Raw genomic sequence first — 17,681 nt, forward strand, 5'->3', positions numbered from 1 at the left:
TGGGCGTAGAGGAGGGGCATGACGGCGGGCTGCAGCAGCATAGCTCAAGCTTGCGGCGGCTCTGCTAGCTGAGGCGCCCAGTGATGCTGGATCTCCTGGCGCACGACGTCGGCGATGGAATCTACTTGAGGTTGCGGTGAAGGTAGAATTTTCGCAGCTCCTTGCACGATTGCTCGGATCGTCTCACGCAGATCGGCGGATCCTAGCGCTTGGAACGTCGGCGTAGCTTGTGGCCGAGAAGCTGCCGTTGTATTGCCGCGTTCGCAGCTCAAGCGTTTCTCGATTGTCGAAGCCTCGGTGAGGAATTCGGCGACCGTCATGGCGGGGGCAGGAAAGTCCCACGAGCTGTTCTGTTTACACCCCGCATAAGCAGGCGACACTTTTGGTCTTCGGGCTTGGCGGGAAAAAGAGAATCTCTTCCGGTGAAGATGGTGACGTTTCATTTGGTAGCTGCACAGGGTATCCAGCAAGGAAGCGCCCTTTCCTTGCGATAACGCTTGCGAACGTGTGCGGGAATGCGCTGCGGAATAGGTCGTGGTTTTAAAGTGAGGACTCCCGATTCTCAAACGAGGTTCTTGCCGCGTCTTCCGGCAGAGAGTAGCGTGGCGCAGCTTGTCTTCGGGCTCCAATTGTAAAGGCGGCGACACGGTCGTAGTTCAATCCAGGTTTCCGGGTACTCGAATGATGAACCGCGGAACGTGGCAGCTGCCTGGGTTGCCGGAGCAGAATCGGTGCAGGCAGCACAGTGGCTGTTATCGTCGCTTTTGTCTTCGTCGCCGTGGCTCTTGGCTTGTCCGGTCGGAGTCCAAATTGAGGCGGTAATCCTTTCAGTCTGCGGCTGGCTCTACTGTCGCTGATGGTGTCGGGTGTCTCTTCGCGACGTGGGCTGGTTCACGGCCTGACGGGGGCGTCCAGTACATGAAAGAAGCAGCACCTCCACCAGACGTCACGTGGTCGTGACGCCGACGAAGACCGCAGGCGACGTGTCCAAGATGAACTGTTTATTTGGCCGAAATTGCGGCCGAAAACGGAAAGTTATGTTTTCCGGAATCACGGGTGCACTGAAGCGGCGAACAGAGCGTCGGCCATCGTAACTGACAAGCGGTGACGCGCTCGGCATTAATACATGTGCCGTCGATATTCCAGCGTTATCGCTGGTTGTCGCGCAAGCTCTAGAATAAGCTCGAGTGTTCGCGTCTTGCGCGCAATCTTAACAAAACGATGTACAATAATCGCGAAGCTTCTCAATTAATGAGGCGCGGTTACGCTGAGCGTTGCTGACATTCTTTGTGGGCGAAAACCGAATGCAGCAAAAGCGATAATAAGAAACGCACGTGGCAATATATGAAATATATGAATATCAATGAACTGGATGCCCTAAGAGGAAAACACTTCCCTATGGTTCGCACACAGCATATTCCCCTTCATCCACAAATGTTTCTTGGCCCAGAGTACCCATCAAGATGAATCACCAGCAAGCCCAAGTCGAAACCCTCCTGGCCCAGAACCCTTGCTCTACAGAAAGCAAGTGTTGTACGCGACCCTGGAATGTTGCAAATTTTCCGACCATCTGATTCGTAGCACAGTCTCTTTCTACAGACTGCTGCTGTGATATAAAACATGTATATTTTTATTTATTTGTTTATTTTCAACATGTTACATGTTAATGGACGGTAGGCAGGTTTTCTGACTCTTGAATCCAAGGGTGCCTGAGACAGACTGCTACTCATAATCACTTACTAGCATTTTATCTCGCTGTCGTACCTTTTGTATGTTATATTCCCTTTCACTTCATAGCGCGGATGCGTCACCACTTTATAGTATAACACTACGTGCTTTTAGGGAAAGGCCACTTTACAGCGATTCTGCCACCATTATGAGACCGACATCTCTTGTGTGGCGCTCTTTGGCGAGCCCTTGCGCCACCAGCATCAATCAATTTGCTTCTATCTTTCGCTCACGGACAGCGCTCATTTTTCGCTGACAACCGCCGATGCCGAAATTTCTGCGAAGAAAGCTCCTTAACGCTACACGTTAAAAACGGATTGAAAGTATGAGTCAAAGGATGCGATAGTGTGAGCATCAATAATAGATTCATCATTAATTAAAAAAGTTATGGTATTGGTTGAACTTGGTAATATAAATTGCGAAACCTTTTCGTATTTGTGATAAGAAGGTGTGCAAATCTGTACTAGGAAGCTTTCGCAGCTCGAAATTCCTCCTTAAAACGAGCGGCTTTGACAGGGTCACCGCTTTGCGAGGCTCACCTTTAACAGGGTGAGCCTGGCAATTTACTCACAATGTCTCTTGTTAAGCTTTTTTTCTTCTTGTTTTAACAGGAGCAAACACATTGGTGAATCACTTTTCAAAAAAACAAAAGTAAGTCATTAACGTCACCATATTACTCATATCTACAAAGTTATCAAAAGAGCCATCAATGCATAAATAATCTAAGAGCCATCTGCGTGATCCAAATTGGTAAAGAGGCACATGATATACTTGGTTTAAGTACTGAAACAAGAACAGAAACTGCATTACGGTCCGAAATGCCTTCGATACCATGACAATTGTAACCAGCCTTTACGAGATGTGGGCAGAGTAAGACCAGGTCCAGGAGTAATGTAAAATACGTCGTTTAATGGTCATAGCCCAATGAGTACACTCATGTTGCAGCTGCACTTAGCACACACGGATGCAACGAATGTCTAACAGTGACTGGCATTGTCAAAAAAATACATGGAGAAACGTTGTCATCACTGCCGTTCAACACTACGGCCAAGTCATACAGTGGAACCAGGGACCTCCGGTACGCCTGAGGAGACTGGCGTGGACAGCTGTAGCAATGAAAACAATCTTGAAACCCACTAATTATTGGCAAACAGACCCGTTTCAAGTCGTCATAGCACGCTCATTACCATGTTTGTAACTTCTTAATGTGCTTGTATATTTTGGAAAATATGCCTTTGTTTCAGTGACAGGTTCTGCTTCATGTAACTGCGACGCTGTGTAAGTTGTATTGTAATAGTGGTTTTTGTTGCAGTGATGTCACAGCAACCACCTTAGCAGAACAGCCACCCTTGGAACGGTGGTAAGCAAACGATTTCGGGTTCTCTTGGCGGGAGAGCCCACTTAAAATTCCTCTGAGAAGGCTCTATTCTGCACATTTCAGCAGAACGTATTTCACTGCAGGTCGCGAACATTAAGCGGCAGAGAGGCTGCGAGGGTGTTAGGTGAGATACGCAATAAGTACTTGAGGATGAACTTGCAGAAAATGTTCATACAATCTAACGTGTTGCTACAAAACACAATGCTTTATCACGTACGAGTGGAACTGCAGCATTTGTACTCATGAATCGCAGATCACGCTTGGTCTACAGCAATGCAGGAGAGAGCACAAGCCGGAGGCTGTCGCGCAGGCCTGCATTGAGCACCTAGAACGTATCAGGGAGAACAGGGGTCATCAAAATGTAGTATAGGTTTCTTTGCCCTACGCACAGGTGACCGGCTTAGGAGCTGCCAATGCAGGTTGCTCAAGGCATCATGCACGCAGTGAGGTAATGCTGTACGAGGCGGAAGTCGATTGCATAGAAGCAATGTAGCAGCCTGAAGTATTCATATAACGCTTACGTAAATGAGTGTAAGGGGGAAGTTGTAGTTTTGCTTGAAATCCATTCACCACTTTTTTTTTTCTTGTTAGCTTTAGGACAAGTAAGACATGAAGCAGCATTTATAAGCGCAGTTGTCATTGATGATATGACACAGTAGATCCTCATTAAGGACATCTCCTAAATGAAATTGCTGCTTAAATGAACGACTGCCTTTTAAAAGATGGGTTTCGCACTTGAATTCCGCAATCCCGTTCATGTCTCGGTAAACGAAATCCTGTTAAACGGTGCACATTTTCCTGGTCCCTTCAGGTTCTACTTAACAAGAGTCTACTGTATTTCAGATGACAGCAGAACTGTCTGAATGAAAGGTTTTGTATGTGATCCATGTTTCGAAAATGTACATAAAGTAAGCACATGGAAGGTATGATATTACTTATTCAGAAATGACACGCGCGCGTTCACCATGGTACGGTGGAGAGGCCTCCCCTCGATCTCCATCCTTCCGAAGGAGTTAACTTTTCTGTCCATTGAGCAATTTTTTACCTCTGCGCAGGCTCATCATCATTTTTTTGCTTTTCTGTTACCTTGAGATTGTGGGGAGTATATATATGCGGACGAAGAATAAAAACACATGTTAGTGAGCGCCGTGGTTTGTGTCGTTTCTTCGTCCCTGTTGTTTAGTGCTGTTTTCTACTGCTAATCATGAACCAACCAGCCAAATGCGTACCCTACTGCAGTTCGTTATGAATGCTCATAGACAAGTTAGTGAAACGGTAGTTATACTGTGAGCAGCATGTTTTTCAATACCATCGAGCTGGCGATCACACCTCGTGGTAGCATGATTTTGTAAATGTTACATTTATTGCCAGCCCTGTATTTCATCGGGACATAATGTCTCTGCAATATGTTGCACACGTGTTGTATAATTTTTCTTTTCCTGCCCACTTTGGCTCCACTGTATTTATTAATGGTCCTCTCCATCTAATAAGTCTAAATTACGACGTTGCATCAAATTGGGGTTCACAATCAATTTTGTGTGTCAGTGTATTTTAGGGGTTTCTTTTCAAACTGTATGTGCATTTACATATGATGTGACGCCTAGTACAATTCATGTGAACAAGTGTCAAAAGGCGGCCCAGTTCGTACATGCCTGAAGAAGGCATTCACAGCTCAAACACGACACGAAGCGAAGAAAAGGTGCTTCTCTCTCGCGTCCCGTGCTTGCGCTTTTCATCCCTGCTTTAAGGCAATTGATTTCTGTGACCACTCAAGTGATAACCATGCAATAAGTCATATGTGTGTATTTTAAAATGAAGTTGTATAGTGTATTTTATGCGTCTATTTGTACATGAATAGTTTTCATTGTAAGACTAATAAACTGGTGCAACTTTTTTTCTTGTTAAGGGGTGAGCTTAAGAAGAGGCAATGTACGGGAAGTTCGGTAAGCAATAAAATGAACTTACAACACACCTTGGCTGTGCATACTTCAAACACTGTTCACCACTTTGTCTTGCCAGCGAACTTGACCGTCTGCGATGAAGTAGTGCGCCACTTGTCCTCGCACTGCTTCGCATACCTGCAAGGAGCATAATCCCCACATTTAATTTCATTGTATCAGCCGGATGGTGATGGAGGACAAGATAAGTACGCTAACCTAACGTACAGTCGGAGTTTAGTGGTATAACCATGACACTATACTCTGCCTTGCTTGTGGTGTGTGAATGAGCGTTACCTGTTTTGTGTGTTTTCATGGTATCTTCACACTTTCTGATGGAATGCAGCTTGAGTAATTATCGCTACAATCTCAACTCCCATTATTTAGGTCAAAGCTTGGCAGCTGTTCGCTTTCAGACAAAAACGTTGTTGTGTGCTTTTCAGAGTATTGTTACTCCATGCATGTGTTGGTCAGTTTATTTCATGTTCACTACTCAGCAACGAATAGAGATCGAATAGAGAAGAAACGAACTGCCGGATCGTTAACTAGAATATGTTCACTTTGGTATTCCTCATATGGGACGAGATTGAAGGAATACATCAAAAGGATATGTGTTCAGACACGACATGGGAAATTAAAGATACATGAGGTATTGCTTTATTACATATCCAAACGTTGCAATGAGTGTACAGTCCAGAAAAATCATTTCTTCAGCAGTACATACATTTCTTTCAGTGCATTTCCTTCAGTGCATGCATTTGCCGGTAATGCAGGCATTCATTACATTGTGACATGCCACCTTAAGCGGGCACAAGTAGGGGACAAGGGACGCGGCCCTAATCATCTGTGGGGGACACGCCAAGTCTGCTTTATACCTTCCCTCAGCCGTGCCTGTCCCATCATTTTTTAAAGCGCAAGGTTATGGCCATGTATGTTTTCGTTGCTAATAGCGGTCGAGGACCACTGATGTTGCATTGCAAGAGTTGTTCCCATTTTTAGCCACCGGAAGCTGGGGGCCAAAGGTCGGATGTTGTGTGAAGCACATCATTTCATTTTTGTATACACAACCGATGGGTGGTAGTTAAATTCCTCGAAATTATTTACAATTTGTGTATGTAGATTTATACGAATACAACCAAACACGTACATGCGTTTGGCAAGAGGCCTGCAAGCTTCCTCCGCACAAATGCAAAATCTGAGCAAACCCACCCTATCGTTCCGAGCAGTGCCCGTGCATAAAGACAAAGGTATTCTCTGTGCCAAAATAATTTATGTGTGTGCATTTAAGTATTTCATCTTCCCTTCTGAGTGAAAACTGCAGCGCTTGTAATAGCTTTGTTTTCCGGTGTGGGATCCACAATTCCCCCTTTGATTGTCCATGCCCGTAGGTGTAACATTCCATTTGCTTACCACAACTATTCTCCGTGACGTCGACAACAAGCAGTTTAACATCGCATTGCAATTAAAATGAACAGACGCATTGCTGTAAGCACAACAGCTTATGCTGCCATTTACAAAAGAGTTAACATAAACATATATTCAGGTCTTCAGCCACTTCTACCGTGTCTCTAGCCACAACGTCAGGGTTTACAGTAGCATGTTCCTTGAGCAGCTCCTTTACATAAACTAAAATAAACTAAGCATTTCATTCGCGCACTCATAACTTACTTCGTCTTGGGTATGGCCGCATAATGTATTCCTTCAGCGGGAGACCTCATCGCCGACGAAGAAATACGGGAAAGGACCCTTGTTGGCAACAGTCCTCATTGGCGGCAATCCCAGTGTCCCCAGCGACACTTCTTTTGAAGAGTGGAGCGGGAGAAACCCCGCCGTCACTATTGTTTCCAGAATGCATCGCTTCCACGAATATGAACCTGCGTGAACATTGTGTTAAAATTATACTTTCCATCAGGTATCTAACCCAAGTCACAAACGCTAACTGCACTGGAACAAGTTGTGTTTCTACGAAGAACACATGTTCAGAACGCACCATAACTGCGCCGCACAATATTCACTCATTGTTAGATCAGTGGTGCGCAAAAGAACAAAACACAATCGTTCATTTGCTCCCCATCTCGGATGAGTTACCAACTCACCCAGCTGTCCGTCTTCTGAAGTGAATCACTCATTGTGCAGACATGTTACACATTCAACACAGCGTGCGATGTGTATAACATGCCATGCCCATGCAGCGCATGACATGTTATACACATCACACGCTTTTTAATATCACTTGCAACTTTGTGAGAGCCTCTAAATTAATATAAATGTAAACATGAATTTCAAACTAACTGCGATGGTTTAAAATATCCATGCAAACTTACTAAGCTACACATTGCAATATGTGAACCCAGTATCACCTCTATTGGGCATCACATACAACAAGCAGCGACTTGCTGAAGGAGCCTTTGTAGTTGTAGTCCACGGACCCGGAGATCACGTGCTTGCCACCAACTGGCCCGAGGCTGTGAGGGAAGTTCCACCTCTCCTGAAACTCCAGTGAAATATACAGCAATGGAGGAAACTATCCGTGGCTAATGCTTTAACATTTACATTTGGTTGCTTGAAATACTGAAACCACGCTCTCACATGCATATACATTCTGTACTCTTACATTTGTTGCCAAAAGTGAGTCTCTGCTGACAAATACCTTCAGGAGACTTTAAAGTCGATATGAATTGTGTAATTATGACAAATATTGCGACACTGATACTGCACCAAACAGGTTGCATAATGGTTTTATAATGAACTCTGATACAAAACTGCTAGCCGGCCTAGTTGGAACGAATTCATTGTAGTACTTGCGCGAAAACAAACGGGGCCGATGAAAGGAGACACATGGACAAGTGCGATCTAACAACTGTTAGATTGCGCTTCCGTGTGTCTCCTTTCTTCGTCCCCGTTTGTTTTCGCGCAAGTACCACAATGAACTCTGATAGGCAGCCTGCAATTTCTACTGAAATGGAATATTTCTTTCGAATATATATAACTAATTCAGTATGAATGAACATAAAACAACGGGTGTTATTGATTTGGGTTAGCGATCATCCTCATGTGGTCCTCTGTGTTGGGAGGGCCAGGATTAGGAGGAGCAAAAGAAAAGTCACAGTTTAGACGAGATACCACATTTCACCATTTCAGTGAAGCAGTGTTTCCAGTATGTTACCACGGCGTAGTTCAGTTAACTTAGGTTGATGAGGCTTGCAATGTATTTTTACATGCATACACATTCATTTCCATCTCATTTTCCAGTTACAATCGAATTCTGACACCTAAGCTGTGTGACCAAATATAGGGTACATTAGAGAAAATCTGATGTCATACACTCTTCTGATGAACGGGTTACCTTTACGTACTGTTGCATAAAGTTTGCCAGTAAAGCTGCAATTGTGTGTCATCGGTGGACGGCCTTCAGTATGTATACTTGAGAACTTGTCTGACTAATATGTACACAAATTGTTCAAATAGCCGGTTCAGGTCCTCAAATGGCCCAATCAATTATGCAATGCCTGAAGGTAGTGACGTGAAGCCTGTGCTTATTTAGCAATGTCTCAACTACATTTTAGTTACGCCACACAAAGCAGTCAAAGCGAGCAATATGTCTTGTTTGGTTGCGCAAAACAGCTGGCAAAACAAGCATGCCATACCTTCGTCCACTCATCAGCCGTTTTAGGGTGCTGAAGGTACAGTGGCTCCAGTACACACCTAAGGGCTTCAGTGACTTCTGTCACTATGGAGGAAACTGTTCATCTTCCTGCCAAGAAGTTGAAAGCCACATCCATCTGTGACTCGCCTGTGGCCAGAAACCTGTCAAGGCATCAAAAACATGTAGCATTAAAAATTCAATACTTTGAAATTCGCATGTGTTAGGTTCACTGTTGAGTCTTATGATGGCAATCCTTTCTGAGAAAGCATCCTTTATTAAGTCATGTGCCTTCGCAAATTATTTTAGTTTACATGTGACTGGACACTTAACATTTATTGCTTCCTCACCGCACTGCTTGCGCGCTCTTCAAGCTGCCGCATACGTAGTGAATATTCCTATGTGTACTCCTACGAAATAATTCCTTCAGTTCTATCATGTATACATATATGCGTGCTTCAGTTGTGCACATTTCTTGAAATACCCTGAGTATGTGCAGCGCAATTGTACGACGAGAGAAGACACACAAACGACATAGACTGGCGCTGTTTGTGTGGCTTCTCTTGTCTTCGTACCATTGCGCTGCACATACGCAGTATATTTCAAGACATGTACCCATTCGCCCATCAACGGATCCTTCTTGTACACATTTTGTGGAATCCTACGCATAGAGCCGACACTACAGGGGAGAGCGTACGCACTCACATTCCTTGTTAAGTTCATAAGGGGCTTCCTACAGATGCCAATAACATTGTACAAGGGATTCATTTCTTGAAAACTGTAGCTTCAAGGTGAAGCATTTCTTGCGACACATTCGCTTAAGGGTTTGTGTAAAATAATTCTTACACGGTGCACTACTGCCCACATTACATTGCCTAATTGCCATCTTAATAGATAAGCATTGGTGTAGATAGGAGGGGGATTTTTTTTTAATTTTTGCATGCGTATATGTACAAGCACGCACAAAAACGCGCGCACATACATAAAGGGTGGGTGGTTGGTCCCTCTCCCTCCCTCATTTCGAAAAAGAATTCAAGCATAGATTCTTGAAGTGCTCAAATAGCAAAGTAATTTGTCGTGAAAAAATGTCTGTATCCTCGCACACGCTACCTCGACTATCGTAACTATCTGCTTCAGGTAATTCGTACTATAAAAGGCAATCACGCGTTATACTATCTGCGCGTCATGAGAACAGAAAGTGAAAACTGACAGGTTCACAGCCGTCTGTGCACACTTTCTCTACGTCCACACTATAAGGACGAACATCATGCCTTTGTCAAGCAGCCATAATTATATTTTCTGGCGTTTTACGTGCCGAAACCACGTACCGATTATGCGGCAAGCCGTAGTGGAGGGTTGCGAAAATTTCGACCATCTGGGATTCTTTACCGTAGGTGCGCTGACAACGCGCAGTACACGGCCCTCTAGAATTTCGCCTCCATCTAAATGCGATCGCTGCGGCCGGGATCGAACCCGCGACCTTCGGGTCAGCAGCCCACCACCGTAGCCGCATATTGTCACTGTACCACCGAGGCGGACTGTGTCAAACATGCACTAACAGCTCAATTCATCTTCTCCGCTCAAGGAGACTTGCTTACAAACGAAGCGTATCCGCAAGTCTGTCACATAGGAGGTGACAAAAAAAATGTGATAGAAGAAAAGGAAGACGTCAAGCGTACCATGACGTATAACCGCACGACTAGAAGAAAAGAAAAACGACGTCAAAGAGATAAAAAAGGATGACCTGTGCATAGAGCCCTGGGTGTGTTCGAACGTCAGCGCGTGAGCTTGGGACGAGCGTTACGGACGAGTTTAAAGACGATAGTCTTTCTTGGTATACTTAAACGGAAAAATTTTGGTCTGTCTGTTTCTGTCTGTCGGCACGTCACTCGATTCACCCACTCGGCCAAAGTTGAACCACTTGCCAAGGGCCAGCCATCTTGAACTGGTACGGCTGTTCATACTTGTGAACGTTGTCGATCAAAAAGTAAATATCACGCATATCTGAGGCGCAACATCACTAGGTAATTATTAGGTAGTGTGTTCCTTTAATAGAAAATGCATACATACGTAATTCTAAAACCCTAGTTTCTTAAGCTGCGCTGAAAATGCGACTGCGCTGAAATTTGCCTTCCTCCGTGCCCCTGCACGAGCTCATTGTTGTGTTTCGGTTCTCTATTGCACTGTACGAATGCCATGGGGTGCCGCTCCGGCATTCCTGTTGTACCCGGGCGACGTGTAAAGAAAAGAGTTTGTGGAGAGTACTCGTTGAGTGCGGACGTTTTTCTACTTCAGCGCTTCGTGCCAAACCGCGTGTTCGGGCTGGCTGGCGTCCCCGCCGGTCGCGTTTGTCACCGCCGGTCTTCGCCTGCTGCTGCGCCGGGACTACCAGCCCGCAATACAGCTCATGTTTCCCGACGTTGCCAGATGGCGTCCACATCTCACGCAGCGCCTCTTCTATCGTCTTTAGACGACATTTGCAGCGAAGCACGCAGATACGCGGCCAATTTTTATTTAGTGTGTTCCTTTTTTCGTGTATTCCTTTAGTGTGTAATTAAAAATCCATATGTATAACGCTCTCGCCTTCTTTATTCTTTCTAATCGAGTGTTGTCCGGAGATCCGTGACAAAAAAATAAGTGGCGAGCCTGCCAGGATCCTTTTTCTTACTTTTTGTTACGTGTCTCACGGATTTCTGTTTGGCAGAGAGGATGGACTTGAGGAAGATTTTAGAGTTAGCAGTAAAGCTTGGTTGTCGGTGAAGAAGCGATAAGCGTCTGTGATTGCGAGGAAACGAGGCTGAGAGATGAGCGAGCGCGCGCACGAGAGGAGAGGCCCGAAGAGGAGGAACGCGAAATCGGGAGGATTGAGCGCGAAGGAGTTTATTTTGTGGAAACAGTGGACTTTTGAGCGAGGTAGTCAGCAGAGCACAGATGATAGGGGCTCCATAGGAGAGACATAACCTCCAAAATCGACGCGAGTCTGTCCAGAAAATTGATGGCTCATTTTTACGACAGGAGAGATTACTGGCTGTTTACTTGCATCGGTGTGAGCGCACAGCCTAGGGTCAGGGGGGGAGCACAAAGTGACGTTGGCAGAGGCCACAGGCTATAGACCAGACATGTGACTCCCAAGGTTGGGTTCCCTGCGGAAATTTGGAAAGCCTGATGTTCACAGCTGTGATTCGGTAGAAGAAATTAGCGACCATGGAAGCAGTGTGAGAGGAAAGGGACTAGTAATTAGCAATACCAAAGAAGTCGACTCAGATGTGGCTTGTAGATCCAGTATTGAGGTTGGTAGTGAACGGCGCGCCGAAGATGATGATAAGAGGCCTCAAGAAACAGTCGCTGCTTTGTCTGACGTTGCAGAAAGCGAGAGTAGCACTTCGCTGAAAGGAACGCGTTGAAGAGAAAAGCAAGGTCATAGGGAGACACAGTACTACTGGAGAGCGAGAAATTCATTGGCTTGGCTGATGCTTACGGTGTTGCTCAGTCAAAGCATTCTAGAAAGAAAACCGCCCCGAAAAGTAATCACGGATACCCGAATGTCAAAAGAGATGCACAAATACCCAGCCTGGGACGTGAAGTTGGGACACATTATAGAAGAGTTGTGTAGATGAGGCGTTCGATGATTGAGAGAAGGAATAAGACCAGGGGTTGGAGTGAGCGTTCGCAACGGCGCGCACTAAGAAAACGGCGAAGAAAGTCGCGTAAGGTCCGAAAGAGGAGACTTAAGCATGAACACTTATATTGGTTGGAATGCACTAAAGGAACTGTGATGAAGTAATAAGGCTGGCCATAGAGCAAACCTAGTTCGGTGTTGATATACCAATTTTTTTAGAAAGGTATTTTGAACAATTCGAACTGTGAGTGATTCCAGTGCCTTGGTGAAGTGTCCCTGAAACTACTTATTGATCAGCTTATTAGTAGTTTAGTGGTGTTCCAGTGTTAGCTCAAGATAGATCGTGGAAAAGATCGGATTCTTACTCCTGTGAAGATATCGGAGGTTTGAAGCAGTTTTCTTCCGGAGAAAACTCTTGAAGGGGGCCATTGTCACATATAGGAGGCGACAAAGAAAATGTGATAGAAGAAAAGGAAGACGTCAAGCGTAGCATGACCTATAACCGCATGCCTAGAAGAAGAGAAAAACGACGTCGAAGACATAAAAAGGGAAGATGACGTGGGCATAGGGCCCGGGTGTGTTAGAACGTTAGAGCGTGAGATTAGGACGAGCGTCGCCGGCCTGTGTTCCGGGCGCTTCGGCTCTTCCTCGTTCTACGGCATCGTACCGTAGCCACCGCCTGTTGGAGGACACGTCCACGGACCTGAACCTGGGACTACCAGCAACGCCCAGGACGCGCCATCGACTGTTTGCTCGAGCGCACCGACCTACGGCACCGCTCTGTAGGCTTCCACCGAGCCAGTTTCTCTATCAGGGATACGCTGGCATTCTCAAGGACCTGCGACGCCAGGTCCCTGAACTTTGCACTCTCTGGTGACTTGTTCCTGTTCTCATTCTCTGTGTCATAACTTTGTTTAGAGCCAGGTTTATTTAGTTTGTTCCTTTTTCGTGTGTTCCTTTAGTGTGCAATTAAAAATTCATATGTATAACGCTCTCGCCTTGTCTATTCTTTCTGGCCGACTGTTGTCCGGAGATCTGTGGCAAAGTCACAGCATATTATTCTTCAGCCCACACCCTCTTACCTGATGGTGATGGCCAGGCGATCGTGCGCTGAAATTGCAGGCCTGTAGTTCGTGTCCTGCTTTGAGGTGACGGGGCGCAGCAGCTCGAGTACAGTGTCGACGTTCGCGGTGGCATTCGCAGGACATCATAAAAAGAGCGAGAAAAAGGATTATGCACTAACTTACAGGCACGCAAAGCAACAAGTAACTTACTCTGGGAAGTACTCCTCGCCATGCCAGCGGAGTTCGGGAAGTAGACGGCTTGCGTGGCCAGCCACCTCTCGCAAGCGAACGAACGATCGCGCCGGATCTTTTTTTTTTATGCTTCCATGCTGCCAGCGCTAACGCAACAGCTGAGCACATCAGCACAGTGACAATCTCTTCCTCGTGACTGCAGTTCATGGTGATGGTGTCAAGTCCATGAACAATGCGCGAAAACGCCCGAAGAAAGCACGCTCAGTTGATCGCCGCCGGTCTCCAATGTTTCTCGCTGATAACGAGATCCTGACGTGACTCTCCGGCTTTGCGACTTCCGGTCGCTCTAATGCAGCCTTCGCCGGTGTGAACATCGGTTACTTTGAGTCACTTTTGGTTGCCAGTCGCAAATGGTTCGCGCAACTGGTGCTAGTCGCCGGCGTTAATGAGCCATAAGAGATGACCATGATATAGCAGGAGCATTGACATCTACCATAAGGAGTGTAATGTTGCAAAGATGCTTGAGCGTATTAGGGCTCTGTAAGAACTGAACAGGTGAGCCTGGGCAACAGAGCACGCCTACTATTACTGTTTTCTTTTGAAGGTGAACCAAGCAGATTCTATATTCCGTTTCACAAGCTGTTGTCAGCACTACTAAAGGCTCTCTCGTCTAATCTGGTATTGAGGTGCCAGCAAGTAGACATCAGATGTTTTAGCTATCTAATATACGTTTCAAATTACAAGCCCGAAAATTTAAGACAGAGTGAGGAGGGATCTAATTAAATTTGGAGAGGGGTTCATTCCTTTGTGAAAATAATACACAAAACCCGCACGTACACAGCTCTGCGGAGGTCTGTTGCGAGGTTGTAACGCTCAACAGCATGGCATCACCTGAGTCGGTGGTGTCGACAGAAGGTGTCTCGCTTGTGTACCGTCTATCTAATGTGCGTGGTCCGGCGAAGGAGTTACCCTTTTTAGATGCGAAGCATCTTATGGCGGAGTTGAAACCGGTTGGTGGTGGTGTGTGGCGTGACCACCTTTACTGCGCATGCGCGAACCCTCTCCACACACCTCTCCCACTTTCTCCCTCTCCCATCTCTCTAGTAGCGTTCTTGTGGAAGAGGTCGTGAGCAGGGCGACGAAGCGGTACGATTTCGATGTGAGCGTCTTGCGGAAAGCGGTGCACACCTTTTTAAGAGACGACGAATTCAAACTATCGCCAAAGTGGGGCAGCGTTTCGATGAGTACGAGAAGCTAACGACCGTGTCCACAGCGACAATGCAGAGGGTGGTAAGAACCTGGGCTTTCAGTTCAGAAAACGCTCTCGAAAAGCACTTATCAAAGCGACGCACAATGCGCAGTGTCACCGCCGCTATCTGCGCCAATAGCGGAGCTGCGACGCCAAGGTAGGCCAATTTCTTCACAGACAAAGGCCAACAGCGTAGTGGGGTTGTAGATCGATGGCACCATGTAATCTGCGCACGAAGCATGTCGATCCGGACTGTCGACAGAACGACGTCATGGGCGTCATGGTGAGGGCAAAGAAGATGTTTGATCTCCAAGACGTGAACACTCTGGTTCGACAAGGCATCATTAAGTGACTTCTGAGAAGGGGAAACCACGCGGAAATGTTTGCAAACAGGCAGCTATGTGAGACAAATGGACCGCGTCATTGACGACGTTGTTGACCATGGTCTAGCTGTTGTCGTCAACCTAGAGGAGGAAAAATAAATTTAGCAGCGCGGATTCGACTGGGATGAAGACGATGAGATGTGGGCCTCTCTAGCGGGGTACACTTCAGATATAAGTCGGCATGACTGCTGCCGTGAGAGTAGCGAAAGTGAGAATTAGAAATCCTTGTGCATTATGGTGGAAAATAAACTTTTTGATTCATTGCTTTATTTATTGATTTTGTTCTGTATATACAATGGCTTTCGAGGCCTGTGTATGATCGAACTTGCTTGGGCAATGGCCGCACTGAAGTAAATATTTATTTACACACGTGGCAGAAACAATAAAATAAAAAGTGACGCGACGAGAAGTGAGGGGACAGGTGAAGATAAAACGGAAAATTTGCTTAGCAACGGACATTCGCCCCGTCGAAAAAAAAGAAATAAAAAGACAGCAAGTCCCAGCTGCTACAAAAATAAAATAGCTAATATAGTACACGTGTTTCCACACAGATGAAGCCACCTGGGGTGACAAAGGCGCAGGAACGCAATTATGCAGTGCACTCGGTGATGATTGGCTGCGGGCGCCCGTGCCTTCCACAGTGCTGACAACAGCTTGTGAAACAGAACATAATTTCGCTGGGGCTTGTCACAGAAAAATTGTGGCCAGATTTTAGAAGAAGCGCTAGGCCACCTCCTCGACAGTGTTCCTGTCAGCCCTGTTATGTTATAACCGGGAGGCGTCATTTCGTCGTCATGTATCTTATCATGTAACCATGTACCTGTTAAGCCCATAATATGACTCATAACAATGAGTTGAGATCCAGTCCTAGTTCAGCACTCGCCCGAGACACATAGCATAATTCCAGTGCCGACGCTGGCACACATCTCCGTTCGGATCGGACCATTCCTTTGGCTTAACTCGCCGAAATGATTCCTGCTGAGTGTTACCCAAGTTCACTAGAGGACACATAAACAGACTGTGCGTTTGAAAGCAGGGGGAATATGTGGAGGTACGTACGAAGGGAAACGGTAGTGGCCTGGCACCCTGCGACGCCCATGGAGACGATGAACCGGCCTGCGTTGTACCAGCTGATGGCCGGCGCGAGCGATGACAGCGACCCGAACGTTGTGATGATCAGTACACAGGAGAAAAGTGTCGGCCGGCGGCCCAGGCTGCAAGGCAAAAGTGCACCACGTTCACGGTCCCTCTGATAGCCGTGACATATTCCTTATTTCTTAGTTAAGTGCTGCGAATCGAATTCCAAAGACGATCAGTGATGTACCTCTTATTGTAACCCTACCTATGCATATGAAAACATGTGCATCATTCTCTTAAGTTAGGTAGAATATTTTCGCTGGTCATATAATCAAAATTTAGAGTGAAACTTTAAGACACATTACCTGAAAAATAAACTTGAGCCAACCCTACCAAAAATACCAATAGCATTTTCTATTGATCCAATAGAAAATCTCTGCTGGTTCTGTGAGAAATCTTTTGGGGCTCTTTAGGCTGTATATGAATTCTATTGGGACCAATACAGACCAATATCCACCACATATAAGCCTCTATTGGACCGATAGAAGTTGTATTGCTCAAAAAGGTGCGGCCCTATTGGTTCCTTATTGGGCTAATAATGTACGTATTAGACCAACAGGAGTTGTATTGGTCAGACAGGTGATGTGTATTGGTCTCTTACCGAGCAACAATCAGTACCATATCAGGCTTTTGCCTGTGCATTGCTGAAAGAATAGAATGTGTGCTGGAGTAATGAATGTCAGCTATCATCTTTATTGTTTCATTATCGACGGTTATTGGGCTCTTAGAGAATCAACAGAGTGGGTATCGATCTGTTGAATGATGGCTATATAATGCTTTTTTATATCCATAGAAAATTCTGATGAGGCTGCGTAATCTGACGGCCAGAGCTATTTTACGGCAGAATAAAAATAACTAAATTCTCAGCTATTGGCCTGCTGAAGGAAAACTAGAGAGAAACAGGTGTAAAGAGCTGAGTTTTATTTCCAACCTCGTATTACTAATAAAAATGGCCTCGCAGCTAATAGATAGAGTAGCTGATTAAAAAAATAAAACTAGTTCAGCAGGTACCAACTGCTCGTTGCGACCATACAGGCTGGACTGGATATATTCATTTCTTGTTTTTCCAAGCTACAAATGCACGTTCTCTAAAATAGTGTCCCAGCAGCAATGACGATGCAGATGCCAGCAAGCTGGAGTTACATGATACCAAAAAGCTGCCACGAAGTGTTCACAGACACACCTGGAATAATCAAACTTCACGAAAAATAAGTTTATTATATATGGACGAAAGCACATTCAGAGAAATGCTACTACGACTTAGATAGGCCTTGTTAAAGGTACAGGTTATACATTTATAGTACACATCATTTGAAATAGGCACTGCAGATACCAAGAAAACCAAGAAAAA

The 17,681-nt window shown here is 45.6% G+C and overlaps 1 protein-coding gene across 1 annotated transcript in view; it reads right to left on the reverse strand.

Moving 5' to 3' along the window:
- Positions 1-17,681, reverse strand: part of LOC119371620 (solute carrier family 22 member 8) — a 227,182-nt gene that overhangs the window by 70,405 nt on the left and 139,096 nt on the right. Inside the window, exon 4 of the mRNA XM_037645075.2 lies at positions 16,253-16,407. Within this exon, the coding sequence (XP_037501003.1) occupies positions 16,253-16,407 (155 nt within the window). The remainder of the gene's footprint in view (positions 1-16,252; positions 16,408-17,681) is intronic.

The sequence above is a fragment of the Rhipicephalus sanguineus genome, chromosome 1 (assembly GCF_013339695.2).
Source record: "Rhipicephalus sanguineus isolate Rsan-2018 chromosome 1, BIME_Rsan_1.4, whole genome shotgun sequence".
NCBI classification, from domain to species: domain Eukaryota; kingdom Metazoa; phylum Arthropoda; class Arachnida; order Ixodida; family Ixodidae; genus Rhipicephalus; species Rhipicephalus sanguineus.